At 43.7% G+C, this 15,275-nt stretch overlaps 1 protein-coding gene across 1 annotated transcript; it reads left to right on the top strand.

Annotated features, from left to right (window-relative positions):
- Window positions 1-14,072: 14,072 nt before the first annotated feature.
- LOC306931866 (acyl-protein thioesterase 2-like) lies at window positions 14,073-14,753 on the top strand (the record flags this gene model as incomplete). The annotated part of the gene is made up of 1 exon (XM_079513524.1): window positions 14,073-14,753. The coding sequence occupies one exon, from the start codon at window positions 14,073-14,075 to the stop codon at window positions 14,751-14,753; it is 681 nt and encodes a 226-aa protein (XP_079369650.1).
- Between the last annotated feature and the right edge of the window lie 522 nt (window positions 14,754-15,275).

Genomic DNA, 15,275 nt, shown 5'->3' with positions numbered 1-15,275 from the left:
CGGGCCAGTCATGCAAACTTTAGCGGTCAATCGTAGCCAATCAGAATGGAATATGAAAATCAAACTGATCTGTGTTGTTCACATAACTAGAGATAGTGTATACCGATTTGCCTGATGTATGGATAAAATCTGTGCAAGTATAGAAATCGGCCTCATGGTGGTGCTATAACAGGCAGATGTGAAAAATGCAGTTATAGGTAAAAACAGGAATTGGCCTGCATAGCACCGACGTGAGGCTGATTTGAAAAATGTTATGTGGCATTTCGTCCCCGGCCTAATGGGAATGTGCATACGTATAATTTCACAGAAATGAGACGCCGTATTCATGATTTGTGGCACTTTGTTCGAGTGCAAAACATACTCTCTCCCCATGCCTTCGGCCTGGTGGAGACAATATGTGGAGGGGGAATGTGGCAGCAGAGGGGAGATACAGGGCAGTCAGAGAGAGACAGAAAAGGGCAGTCAGAGAGAGAGAGGGAGAGAGAGAGAGAGAGAGAGAGAGAGAGAGAGAGAGAGAGAGAGAGAGAGAGAGACACACACACACATGCACGCACGCACGCACGCACGCACGCACGCACGCACGCACACACACACACACACGCACACACACACAGAGAGAGACACAGAGAGAGAGACACAGAGAGAGGAGCTCAGCTCACAGCAGCCATTGATTTCCAACAGCAGAGCTCAAGCATGGGCTCTGAAATGATGCCACTAATTAGACCAAGCATCATCATCCCTTCATCAATAACATAATGGAACAAGCCTCTCTCTCTGTCTCACGCACACACGCACACACACACACACACACACACGCACGCACGCACGCACGCACGCACGCACGCACACACGCACGCACGCACGCACACACACACGCACACACACACACACACACACACACACACACACACACACACAGTCATAGAATGACCCTGGAAATGTTTTCCAGCAGCGATAACATCTCCATCTCTCCTGCATATACAGTACCTTACAACCAAATAAATAAATAAATATATACAGTATAGGCTATATAAATATATAAAGCCAGTCTTCTCCTCACGTCTGCCTTATCTGCTAAGCAACAGCCGCTGAGCACAGAGGCCATGTAGGACACCATCTCTGACACGTAGTAGCTAACACAATGCCACACACAAACTATTCACATTCACCCTGGCACAATATTCAACACAATGGCCTGTGGGTCCACAATGGTTACATATGATTCAACTGGGATTACTCACAGCATTCTCATAAAACATATGGTTGACGTCATGCAGACACATCGTATCTCCATATTTCATCTTTTAATAAAGAATATTTATATAACAGAGTTACTATAGGTTTCACTGTGCAATGTTGACATGCGCTTGATTGAGGGCGGTGTGTTTCATTCCATTTTGGCTTGAACAAGGCAGTCAGACCCTACAATAGGCTACAAATTCATAACGGCTGTCCAATATGAGTTGAGTACTGTATTAAAGTTGTATATTGTATGGGAGTATAATGTGTTCCTTTCAGATAATGCTATACGAAGATAAAGACTGGAGGCTATTCATTTCTATCCTGTATTCAGTTCGACAAGAATGCACGCACGAGCGCACGCACGCGCGCACGCACGCGCGCACGCACGCACACGCACGCACGCGCACGCGCACACGCACACGCACACGCACACAGACACACACACAGACACACACACAGACACACACACACACACACACACACACACACACACACACACACACACACACACACACACACACACACACACACACACACACACACACACACACACACTCTGTCAGCAGTCTATTTATGAAGTAATAAAACAGGCTGACAATGGGGTCGATTTATAAGGGAACATCTGTGACTGAATAAACAACAGACAAATGGACCTGCTGAGCACTAAATGGTAAATGGCCTTAAGAATTTCTAGTCTTTCATGGCCACTCAAATGCACTTTACTATGTACTTGACATTCAACCATTCACTCGAACCACAACAGTAGAACACTGTTACACATTCCACATATTCACACATACCAACATATAGAGGAAGCAATGAAGGCACGACATGCTCAATGGGAGTGGTTAAGGCTTCAGTGTCTTGCTCAAGGACACTGTGACATACAGGCTTTTAGGCCCTTTTAGGCCTTTATCTGGAACCACAAATTCACATTAATAATAGCAAAAGTAACTGCAGAAACATTTAGTTGTCTCCTGCTCTGACCGACACCTAGGCAGCTGCAGGGGACAGATCTGGCTTGCTGATAGCAGCACTGTTCTTCTTGTGAGTCTGTGACTTGACCATTACCTTAAATGGGCACAGACATGTTTGACCATTTGGTAGGGGGGTTGAGACCACCTTTGCATTTCCCTTTGATGTCTCTGTTTCGAGTTGTATAAAGTCTACTGAAAATGTTTAACAGTGGTAGTAGTCTCCGGACGGCGATAGGCTGATGGAAGGATCCATGGGGCTTGCTGGCCCCATGGCTGTATTTTGTACACTCTGAAAATAAATGGAACTCCGGAACAACCTTCATCTGCCTGTCTCTGCTGTTGACTTCATTCTCCGTATCTTTGCCTGAGTATTTAAGTCAAGTCTTTACGTCTGTTTATGAGCTTCATAGGGAGAGGAAAAGCAGTCTCTCTTTGTAGTACGTATACTTCAATGCCAATACTACATGTAGAGAGTGTGTATGTCCCATAGGTGTATTTGTGTCTCCAGTGTGTGGTTGCATTTTCTGTGAGTGGATTAATACTGGATGTGTAGTGAGTTTCTGCTGTGCATGTGTCTATGTTCCCAGCGTGTGTGTACAGCGTGTCTGTAGGTTACATTCTGTGTATTGTTTTCTGTGCGAGCGTGCGTACGACCTGCGTGCATGCGTGATGTATTTGTGTACTGCATGTGTGTTATTGCTTTATGACTATTGTGAGTGCCGTGTGGTTGTCAGGGGTCATCAATATGTCCGTATGTCCACATTTTGACAAAAATGTCCACCACAAGCCAACATGGCAATAACCCCTGCTGGATGTGCATGCCCTCTATGTGTTTTTGTTTTATGTGTGAAAATATCCGATGCAAATGTGACCCATGCAGGCTTGCGGTTGTGATGTGCAGATTAGATCGATTTGAGTTATTCATCAGAGAGATTTGGTGTAGAAGGAAACCATAGCTGAAGTTGAATGTTTTTATTTCGTTTACTACTTTTAAGATACTCTTAACTGACCTCACACTAGAGGAAGGCATATGCACCTGTTTTCTGTAACATTTGGTTACAAGGTTTTGTTTCTGTGTGTATGTGCTTGTGGATTATATTTGTTGTACTGTGTGTCCATGTCATGTATGTAAAATGTAAATGTTCTTATTTGTATACAGGGCGCCATTGAAAAAGAGACCCTGGTCTCAATTGGATTCCCCTGAAATAAAGGTTACAAACAATAGCAGACCAAGTATAGAGCTCTGGGGGCACCCCGGTCAACTAAGCATAATAGGGTTTAAGTTGTTCAAACGGTATAGGGAAATCCTTTCAATAAAAAAAAAGGTAATGACAAAGTCTGCCTGTTACTAAGCAACTAATGCCCTGACAGAGAATTACATGGAATTACAGATCTGTGATGGAGCCACCGGTGTTCTCTCCTCGGCATCGTCACGTGCACAACACTTCCTACAGCTCTGAGACTGTACGTGGATTATTCAAAATCCCACTATGACCTTCAGAAGACCATTAGATAGGCCAAGCGGGGTTACAGGAATTACTGAGGAATAGAGCGGAAGATCAATTTAACGGCAGCAACGTGAGGAGTAACATAATTCAGACGTAGAACCAGCTGCTCTTCCTCCCTCCCCGGTGAGCTGAATACCTTTTCGCTCGGTTCGAGGTAAACAGATCCTACCCGCGGGAGACAGGCTTGCCTGAGGAGGTCGGCCAAATAAACCTCTCACTGCAGGATGACAAGCCTTCCAGCGGGAGAACATCTGTAAGGCTGCAGGCCTGGACTTACATTTTTACTTCAAATAATCATGTCTTTTTTGGTTTGTGTACACTAAACATTATATTTTCAAATTTTTATCCCACAATTTTTTTCACCCATTTTTGTTCACCCAGTGTCATTAATTTGTCGAGTGGAGAGCAACGGACTGACCTCATGCTTCTTTCAATGCATCCAAGCCGCTTCTTTTCACCTGACAGGGGGGAGTTTCCCCGGTTGAACGTAGCGCGTGGAAGGAATACATTATCCCAACCAGTTCCTACCCCTCCATCAAGCGCCCTGGGGAGGCAGTTTAGAGACCAGGATTATGGCATGTTCTTTGTGAGGGTACCTACCGTATAGCGGACATGGGGAGAACATGCAAACTCCACACAGAAAGGCCCTTTTGCAAACCCCACCTACGGTATGGGCACTAATGATGCGGAGGATAGAGCACGCCCCCAGCACCCACAGCATCCCCAGCGGGAATTTAACCCAGGACCTTCTAGCTGTGAGGCGACAGCGCTATACCGACTGGGCAACACACACGCGCACACACACACACACACACACGGGCGGGCGGGCGGGCACACGCACGCACGCACGCAGACCTATGCTTGCATGCGTGCTTCTTTATTTATTTTTTATAAAATTGCATTTTTACATGAACCAAAGTTTCCACTGTGTTTGGGAATACCACTGGTCCAGCAGCTACATAGACAGTCCCTCTGGCGTAAAGGTCACAGACTTGAAGCCTCTGACAGCAACGATTCTAGTCACTGGAACAACCACTGAGTTGCTGTGGTTCAAAGGGACTCAAAGAGCCACACGTCTCTTTATGGGCTTTAGTTTGAATTTTCAGAGCCCCTGAGAGGCCATTAAAACAACAACAAAAAGAAGTGTCAGACACCATCCACCGGGGTTAGAGACAGTACTTTCAGTTCCCATAAAGGCCTGAACAGTCAATACTACAATCCCCAGAATCCCCAGAAGCAGTTATACAATGCCAAGAGTTTACACCTCCTCATCCCTTATTCTCTTTCATCTGTTCTCTCCTCCATTGTCTCTCCTATTATTACTACCCATTGAACTCTCTCTCTCTCTCTCTCTCTCTCCCCCTCTCTCTCTCTCACTCTCTCTCTCACTCTCTCTCACCCCACTCTCTCTCACCCCACTCCCTAAGCACCGCCTCATGGTGAAGTCATTTATGAAATGGCTGATTGCGCTATTAAAGATTTGTACTATTAAATTGTTGTTTACCAATGAGATACACACGCCTCCCTCCTCCGCTTCCTGCATGCCTGCACAAATTTACGTAGTATGTAGCCAACCAGTTCTCTCTCTCTCTATCTCTCTCTCTCTCTCTCTCTCTCCGCACACACACACATGCACACACACAAACACCCGCACATGCACACACGCAAGAGTCCAGTAATAGAATAACTCTGGAATTGTGGCTGGAGCCTGGGGAATGAAAGGGAGCAGCGGTGCCTGGGGTGATGCAATGCATGCAAGTCAAAATTGGCAAAAGGGAAAGTTCAGCTCGTCTGCCTGTTCCTTTGAGTTTTCCGCCACGGTGCATTCGGGTGCTGGTTTTGAAGTCTTGCAATGGAGGAGTGGATGAGTGGATCACTGACACTGGCGGCCATCACAATGGCTTTTCTGTGCATAGACAACACAGAAAATTGCACAGTACAACTCCCGGGGATGATGATATGACCATAATCCTACAGCCAGAAGATGCATTCCATAATTAGGAGATTGGGATTAAATCGTCTAGGGTTAATATACATTGTAAGGCACATTTCTTCCCCCTGTTGTCATCTGCAGACACCAGCATGAAGCCAAACAAATCGAGATCGATCTAGTATATTCCCATTCAACCATTTTGTGAAAGACAGCCTGATATAATTTCTGGCTGCTCAGCAGAGCAGATATACTGTAGCTTCCATCCTGCTGGCTAGTGATGGAAGATCGCTCATCATGACTGAAGACAGGAGGTTTAAATCTCTCATGTCTTTTCTTCCTCTCGTTGACTGTCACACAGGCTCTTGAACCTTGTGTGCCATAACTCCTTTGTCCTTAAGCACATGGGTCCATACTCCATACAGTACATTAAAAGAGACTATTTCATCTAGAAAAATTGCTATAGCCTAAATAGCATGCTAATCTTAAACAAGATGTAGAGAGTAAACAGTTTACATGCACCATGCCCAGTGTCAATGAACATTCCATCTGAACAAATGTATTATTCATATATTTACTGTATGGGAATAGCGGATTCTGATGACAAAATATGTGTCATCCTGATCTCCATTTGTGGGCTTTAAAAACAACACCTTTATTTAAGTTACATAATTCATCAAAGCATCGATCAAATGTAGTTCTATGTTCAATAACTGTGTTGGCGACACTTGAGTTGTATAACTTGTCCTGGTGAGCGATTGGACGCCTACTCACAGAATGATTTGAAAGCAGAACTCTCTACTAGAAGTGACAGCAACAAAGCAACCTTGAGTTCTTTACTCAGATATAACTCAGATATCTTTTATAAAAGAGTGTTTGTGTGTGTGTGTGTGTGTGTGTGTGTGTGTGTGTGTGTGTGTGTGTGCGCGGCGTGCGCGCGCACGCACGCACGCACTATTGTTATACTTACTATACCCTACTTTTACATTTACAGTAGAGCACGATAATGTCCCTTTGAAATATTGATTAACTTTCACACAAGCAAAGCTTATATTAATGGCCACATAATTAGCAAATGTGAAATGTCTCACTACTGATCAGTGTATCACTGCAGCAAAATTCAAGATTTCTACAGAACATGATTTATTTAAGAATTCTTCTATTCTATTAAAAATCAGTTGGTGTGAAACACATACAGGCCTTTGCATAAAAGTCCCATTTAGGCTCACTGCTTCAGCACAGTCCCTCAGGGAGCTCTCCAAAGCCCTTATCACTGGAGTGTGAAGAGATTCTCTCTCCTGTCTGTCTGTCACCTTGTCTGGTGTTCGGCTGTACAACACAAGGCCTGCTCATTTCCACAACAATGGCATTACCTCTTTTCAGAATCAGATGTGAGAGGTTTGCAAAGCATTGGATGCGTGTGCACGGCTGCACGCGTGTGTGCATGTGTGTGTGTGAGTATGTGTGTACAGTGTGTGTTCCCTGGAGCTGGCCCTGCATAGAACTCAAACAGAGCCACCAGATAGAAAACACATTAGACTAAGCCAAATTATAAAACAGCAAAAAGAAAACTATCTGACACATTGGAAAGAAGCCACATAAAAGCAGAGTAAACTAATGCTATCTGGCCCTAAACAGAGAATACACTGTGGCAGAATAGCTGAGCACCGTTACCGACCCAAAACAAAGACAAATCTTAACTAGCTACAGACTCAGTGAGCACAGTCTTGCAATCGAGAAAGGCTGTCAAAGGCAGACCGGTCTCCCGAGAGAAGACAGACTATGCACCCACTGCACACAAAATGAAGTGGAAACTGATCTACACTTCCTAACCATCTGTCCATTGTACCAAGACATCAGAGACTATACTTCCCACAAATTACAATCACCCACAGAGATTTTGAAAACATGACTAATGACAAAAAAACTCCTGTATCTGCTGGACGAAGTACAACAATGTGCAAGTACAGCAGCAAGATTTGTGAGCTGCTATAATAGCAGAAGGATATCCAATGGAACACAACCACCCTAAAGACTAATCAATGTGTGAATTCCTGCACTATCTGCATCGAGTGATCTTGGTACATAGAAATTGATTTATTGGAGATTCTGACTTTCAAATGTACATTGTTTTGATTGTATTGTATTGTTCTACTTTTTGCTTTGGCAATGTAAATGTATAGTATATGTCACAGTTTCACTGTACAAGACATTTGTACAGACATGCATGTCTTAATTGAGACAAGCATATGCTACTGGCAGGATCAACCAGGTACTGTAGGCCTCCTGTTTCCGCCAATAAAGCCCTCATGCCAATAAAGCCCTTTGAATTGAATGAAATTGAAATTGTGTGTGTTTCAGGCTCAGCTAGTAACTAGGTCCAAATGAACAACTGAATATTTCAAGTTATTTGAGGTTTAGGTGCACATATCCCACAAGTGTACCCGTACCCGTATGTGAAATGTTATTTTAACTTATTTATAAGATTATGTTAATACAATATGTAGTACATCTGCAGTGGTTGGAGTTAGTCTAATGGTAGACTAATAATGGTTCTCACCCCCCACGGGTCCCTTTTTGATTGATTGATTGAAGTATTTATTAACATTTTGCAGAATTACAGTACATTTCAAGCACAACTCAATAAAAAAACTGTTAACTGTGAGTGGACGACACTTGTTTACAAGAGGGTCCACCGTTTTCAATTCATCATAACATTTAGAGACGTACAAATATACAAATATACAAAAACAGGAAATCATCATAAAGGAGGTAAAAAGGGGGGAAAAACATATACAGTGAGGGGGAAAAGGGGTGGGTGGGGGATTCAGATTTTACGGGGGCCAGTTTCAAATTGCAGACGTACGTAGGTGAGAGCGGTTTTGAAGGAGTCAAGGGATTCTTAATGACAGTTCGTAGGGCGTTCCACATTTTTGTGGCATAGGAGCGAATTTAATTTAGTCCCTTGTTTGTGCCGAATCTGGGTTGCACATGGTTTGTTGAACTCCCTCTGGTGTTGTGGGTGTGGACTTCATTGACATTAAGGAAGTATTTAGACAGGTACATGGGTATCTTGGTGGTGTATCGAATCTTGTGGACCAGACCCAACTCCTAGAGAGGTTCCAGGCGGTTCCCAGCTAAATGTGTTACTATGCGGCTATTTAAAAATAGCAGATATACGAGTGTGCCTCGCTACATCCACCTGATAGGGATTTTGCCTCTTGTTTGAGTGGTAGAAATGTAGTCTCTCATTCATCCTATACCATTGGTAACACAACAGCCACACTAGTCTCTCATATACCGTTGGTAACACAACAGCCACACTGTAGTCTCTGATCCTATAGAGCAGACCTGGGCATTGTACGGCCCGCGGGCCAAATACGGCCCGCCGGCTGACTCTGACCGGCCCGCGAAAGATTACTTGATAAATCAGAAAATAAAACATACTTTCTAATTACCTTATGGGTGGACTAAAACCGCATCGCTTTTATTTTGAAGCCCATGCATTCTCACAGTGCACACAATCTGCACGTCAACTGTGCACGTGAATTGCGTGTGATTGAGAACCTGTCTTCCTTCCTTTACCCCCCTCATATGCGAAAATGTCGGCTTTTTGGATTTATTGTTGACAACAACGTCGGTGAATGCAAATAGCCATGAAGCATGCAGCTCTCCAACACGGTAGGCGCAGGCGCATGCTTTGATTACCAAACTTCCTCGCAGGAGGACAAGTTAAAACCCATTATGCTTCATTGCTTTATTTAACCCACTCTAACGCGCCTCGCCAATAAAGTTAAGATGTTTTAAGATGCTGCATCGTAAGGCGTTGTTGCGCCCAGAATGTGGCATGCTTCTGAAGTTCAGAACGCTTGGGCGATGCGCCGTGAGCTTGTGGATCGGCACACTCGATCGACACCGTTGTACCACAAAGTAAATCTGGCAGAACGAACGTGCACACATCAACATACAGCGCCTGCCAGGCTGCCAAGTCTCAACAATACCATCACTGGTTGGATTATTATTGTTTTCAGAACGTTGTTGTTTAATGGTTGTGAGTCAACACTCGCTGATAGTAAGCATGGGTTGTGAAAGTGACACCTCCAGTGTCCTCCGAATGGAACAGAGAGCTACCTCTAATGTTCTCATTGTTAAAAGAAAATGCTAGTATTTACAGGACTTGAAACTTAAACAAAAACATAGTTTTCAACTGGGAAACGAAACGTCTCAAGCCTGCAAGTAGAAAGTAAAAAAATCACACCCATGTGAAGTGAGTGGCGCTCTTATTGTACATCATCATGATGTAAAATAGTCACTGCCTATAATTTGAGTCAAATGTTTCACATTTTGTTTACCATTGCTTTGCAAAACAATGCCATTTACTGCTTTTTATACAGAAATAAAATTGATATTATGCATAATTAAGTTCAGCCTTTTGGCCCGGCCCTCCAAAATATTTTCTGTTTCTCATTTGGCCCCTTGGGAAAAATAATTGCCCACCCCTGCTATAGAGCACCGAAGTCTGACGTCAATATCGGTAGAGGGCGCAAATCCACAGGTTCATGTACTTTTTATTTGCATTGTAATCCCCATAGGGGGATTTTAGATCGCCTCATATAAGAACTGCGTTTGAAAAATAAACATGTCATCCGGCCATTTCACTCATATGGATATGAAGAATTACTGACTGAGAGAAAACGTTATTGTTACTGCTACTGAATTAGTTACATTTTCACAAAAAACATCATATATGAGTGACTGACTGTCGCAAACGATACAGAGACACTTCCCTGACAATAACGCAGAGACAGCTTGTTTATTTTTGGACCACAATTCTTATATGAAACGATTTTAAGATGACCCCATGTTATTCTCCATAGAGAAATTACTTCCGTGAACCATGGGGGATGAGCGAGTGACGTCAGGACTTCGGCGCTTTACCGCCACACTGTAGTCTCTCATCCTATACCGTTGGTAACAGAACAGCCACACTGGAGCAGCTGAAGACTAAATAGTCAAGTGCCTTGCTCAAGGACATGGTCACCATAGTGACACACACACACACACACACACACACACACACACACACACACACACACACACACACACACACACACACACACACACACACACACACACACACAGTCTGTAATTTCAATAAATTCCTTGTTTATTAATAAACCTCTCATTTGGAGCGGTGACTCCTGTGGGAGACAACGGCCTCCTGTCCTACATCTGTCACACCACACAGATTGTCATCTGTTCAGCTCTGATGCTCTCCACATGGCCCTCTCTCTCATGGCCCTCTCTCTCTCCCTGCCATCCCTCCCTCCCTTTCTCCCCCCCCTCTCTCAGTTCAGATCGGCTTCATGCTCTCCACATACCCACCCTCTTTATCTCTCTGTCCAACTGCACTTTAAAATAGGCTACTTGAAAGAAAAACTTCAAGGCTGATCTTCATCTACGGAATGTACGCCCGATGATGCGAAAGATGCATTTGACTTAATCATTAACATTTAACATTTCATGGAGAAATTCACTCTAAGGCATAGCGTATTTTTTCCCCACATTATATTATTGATGACCATCTCACATTGCTCTGATTTATTAAGGTTGACAACCGATGACGTTTCCTTTTAACTCTACAGATGTGACCAAATGGACACGTAAGAAGGGTCCGCTTGGTTACATTTGTATGCTCTCAGAGGTAAGAAAATAGATGAATTATTTTGTGTTTAGTGTTTAGTGAAATTTACTGTATAATTGTATATTGTATAAAAAAATCACACCCGTGTGAACTGAGTGGTGTAAGGTCTTATATAGACTGATCAGCTGTGGTCTGACGTAATGTCTGACGTAATGAAATCACACCCGTGTGAACTGAGTGACCACGGGTGCAACCATGCTCATTTTTTGGTACGAACAGACAGACAGACAGACAGACAGACACGTAAACTAACAAAGCCAGTCGTAGGAGTGGTTTACACCACTCAAAAAGTGTTGGCCCACATTTTAACTGGATCAGTTAGTTTGAAAATATGTGCAGTGCACAATTGCACTGTAATTGTACTGAGCAGACAGTCGTCGTTGAATAATGTATTCCCCACCTTCCTTGTCAGGCAAATCATGTTTTTGGTCTATTCAAGATGACTTTTAACACTTTAACGTCATGGCGTAAGAGTAAGAGAGGGGCTTCATGTGTGTGTGTGTGTGTGTGTGTGTGTGTGTGTGTGTGTCCGGAGCTAATCTCACAAACCATTGGACCGGTCTGCGTCACATAAGTACCTCCACAGCTAAGTAAACATTATGTTGTATACTTTCATATTGTTACATAATCGGAGTAATTATGGTAAGTCGGTTATTTATCAGTCGCATGCTGTACTATATAGAGGAAGGTGCTGACTCAGTGTTCAGTCACAGGTCTTGCTGCTGCTACGGTGTTCGGAGGCGGAGATCCATCCACCTTCTACCTACCCACCATGTCATCGTGAGCCTATCACCAGCGGAGGGCCGTCCTGAGGAAGCTTACTTAAGTTAAATAACTCAGAAACTACAAATCATTTCAAAGTAAAAAGTTCCAGAATGTGTCTCCACAGTAAGCTGAATTATAAAATGTGTGAATAGAGTTTCTAGGTGAAAGTAATTTTTTGACGTGCCATAGAGCTGCCATTGAGCCCCATTATACATTTCTCAAATTTGAAAGCACTATATTTCTAAAACTATGAAACATTTCAAAGATTTCTTTTCAGGCAAACATGTCCACCGTAAGATGAACCTAAATAGGTTTGAATGGGGTTTCTAGGTGTAAGTATGTAGGACTAGTAGCATGCCAAAGTTTGTGCTATTGCCATTAAGAATGCATTGGGCGTTTAAGTTAAATACAGGGAGGAAATATGACAGCAAACTGCCTGTCATATTTTCTCCCTATTCCAAAGCCCCCCCAGGTACATTATATATTTAAACTATTTTCAGCAATGGTACACTTATTTTTTCAGTGGGTAGCGGCTAGAAGGTCCAGGGAAAGTCCTACATTGTAGGACTAGTAGCATGCCAAAGTTTGTGCTATTGCCATTGAGAATGCATTGGGCGTTTAAACGCAGCTGTGACTTGTGCTCGTAGGCATTGTGTCTCCGTTATAAAATTATTATAAAATGTGTGAATAGAGTTTCTAGGTGAAAGTAATTTTTTGACGTGCCATAGAGCTGCCATTGAGCCCCATTATACATTTCTCAAATTTGAAAGCACTATATTTCTAAAACTATGACACATTTCAAAGATTTCTTTTCAGGCAAACATGTCCACCGTAAGATGAACCTAAATAGGTTTGAATGGGGTTTCTAGGTGTAAGTATGTAGGACTAGTAGCATGCCAAAGTTTGTGCTATTGCCATTGAGAATGCATTGGGCGTTTAGGTTAAATAACTCAGAAACTACAAATAATTTCAAAGTAAAAGGTTCCAGCATGTGTCTCCACAGTAAGCTGAATTATAAAATGTGTGAATAGAGTTTCTAGGTGAAAGTAATTTTTTGACGTGCCATAGAGCTGCCATTGAGCCCCATTATACATTTCTCAAATTTGAAAGCACTATATTTCTAAAACTATGAAACATTTCAAAGATTTCTTTTCAGGCAAACATGTCCACCGCAAGATGAACCTAAATAGGTTTGAATGGGGTTTCTAGGTGTAAGTATGTAGGACTAGTAGCATGCCAAAGTTTGTGCTATTGCCATTAAGAATGCATTGGGCGTTTAAGTTAAATACGGGGAGGAAATATGACAGCAAACTGCCTGTCATATTTTCTCCCTATTCCAAAGCCCCCCCAGGTACATTATATATTTAAACTATTTTCAGCAATGGTACACTTATTTTTTCAGTGGGTAGCGGCTAGAAGGTCCAGGGAAAGTCCTACATTGTAGGACTAGTAGCTTGCCAAAGTTTGTGCTATTGCCATTGAGAATGCATTGGGCGTTTAAACGCAGCTGTGACTTGTGCTCGTAGGCATTGTGTCTCCGTCTGTCATACAGTGCACACACTGTCCAGGGCGCTGCTGAACAATCCTTGTATACTGAAATATATAACCGTGTACTCGGGAATGATGCAAGTCGGAAACAATGCAATTTGGGAACGCATATGCCTCACCCGGCTTTGTAATACCCATTGTAATCTACCTGCCCCTATACAGTATGGAGATAAATGGAGATGTCTGTCTGTCTGTCTGTCTGTCTGTCTGTTTTCCTTTTACGCTTATGAGATCCCTGACGTCATCAGTATATGTCCATATATTGCTGTGATCAGGCTGAAACCAAACCCAAATTTGGAGTCCTACATCATAGATATAGGACATAGACAACTGACATCATAGATGACTGATATTAAACTGGGACAGCGATCCCTCCTCTTAATGTAACTTACAGTACAATGTGTAGCAACAACATGTCTGCTGTGACGGTGTCGGGGACAGAGAAGGAGACCGCCACGGTGATCTTCCTTCACGGGTTGGGGGACTCGGGGCATGGGTGGGCCGAAGCCTTGAAGGCGATCCGACTGCCACATGTCAAGTACATCTGCCCCCATGCGTCCCAGATCCCTGTCACGTTAAATATGAATATCACAATGCCGTCATGGTTCGATCTGAAGGGTCTGAGCCCCGACTCCCCAGAGGATGACGCTGGGATCAAGAAGGCGGCGGAGAACATTAAGGATATAATTGACCATGAGGTCAAGAATGGCACCCCTCCAAACCGGATCCTGCTCGGAGGCTTCTCTCAGGGTGGAGCTTTGTCCTTGTATACGGCACTGACTTGCCAGCAGCAGTTGGCCGGTGTCGTGGCTCTCAGTTGCTGGCTACCACTTCGCAAGAGCTTCCCACAGGCAGCGAGCGCCAGTGCTAACAAGGACGTGCCGATCCTGCAGTGCCATGGGGATCAGGACCCTCTGATCCCAGTGTGCTTTGGGGCCATGACATCAGACAAGCTCAAGACCATAGTCAATCCTCAGAAGATCACCTTCAAAACCTACCCAACCCTCTTCCACAGTTCCTGTCCCGAGGAGATGGCAGCTGTACAGGAATTCATTGAAAAGCAGCTGCCTCGGATATGACCGGAAACAGCCATGAGCACCCCAAATATAATTTTTAACCCTTTTCTCAAATGTAGTTCTTATGCCACATCATTTCTGTAGAGAATCCCCCATCTGGTCCTTGGTCTGCCAGGGGGTCTCCTCCCAGTGGAACATTAACCGAGGACCTTCCTCAGGAGGCATCCATACTAGATGCCTGAACCATCTTAGCTGGCTCTTTTCCAAGAGAAGAAGCACTACTACCGAGTCTCTCTCGGAGGAACAAAGATCACTTGGTATAGCGAGAGCTTTGCCTTCTGGCTCAGCCATCTTTTTGTAACACAGTGCCGTATAGTGAGCGCAATACCTCTCCTACTCCATTTCTCTGACTGATCACCTTCTCTGCCCACCCTCACTCGTGAACAAGACTCTGAGGTACTTGAATTCCTTCCCTTGGGGCAAAGTCTCATTCCCTACCTGGAGTGAACAATCTGAACATTTCCTGCTGAGAAATATGGCCTATTCTCTCTTTAAAAAAATTATAATACGTTTTTTTTTAGCACA

Source organism: Electrona antarctica (genome assembly GCF_951216825.1).
Source record: "Electrona antarctica genome assembly, chromosome: 11".
Lineage (NCBI taxonomy): Eukaryota > Metazoa > Chordata > Actinopteri > Myctophiformes > Myctophidae > Electrona > Electrona antarctica.
The sequence above is the reverse complement of the archived record's forward strand: the minus strand, read 5'-3'. Positions and strand labels throughout refer to the sequence as shown.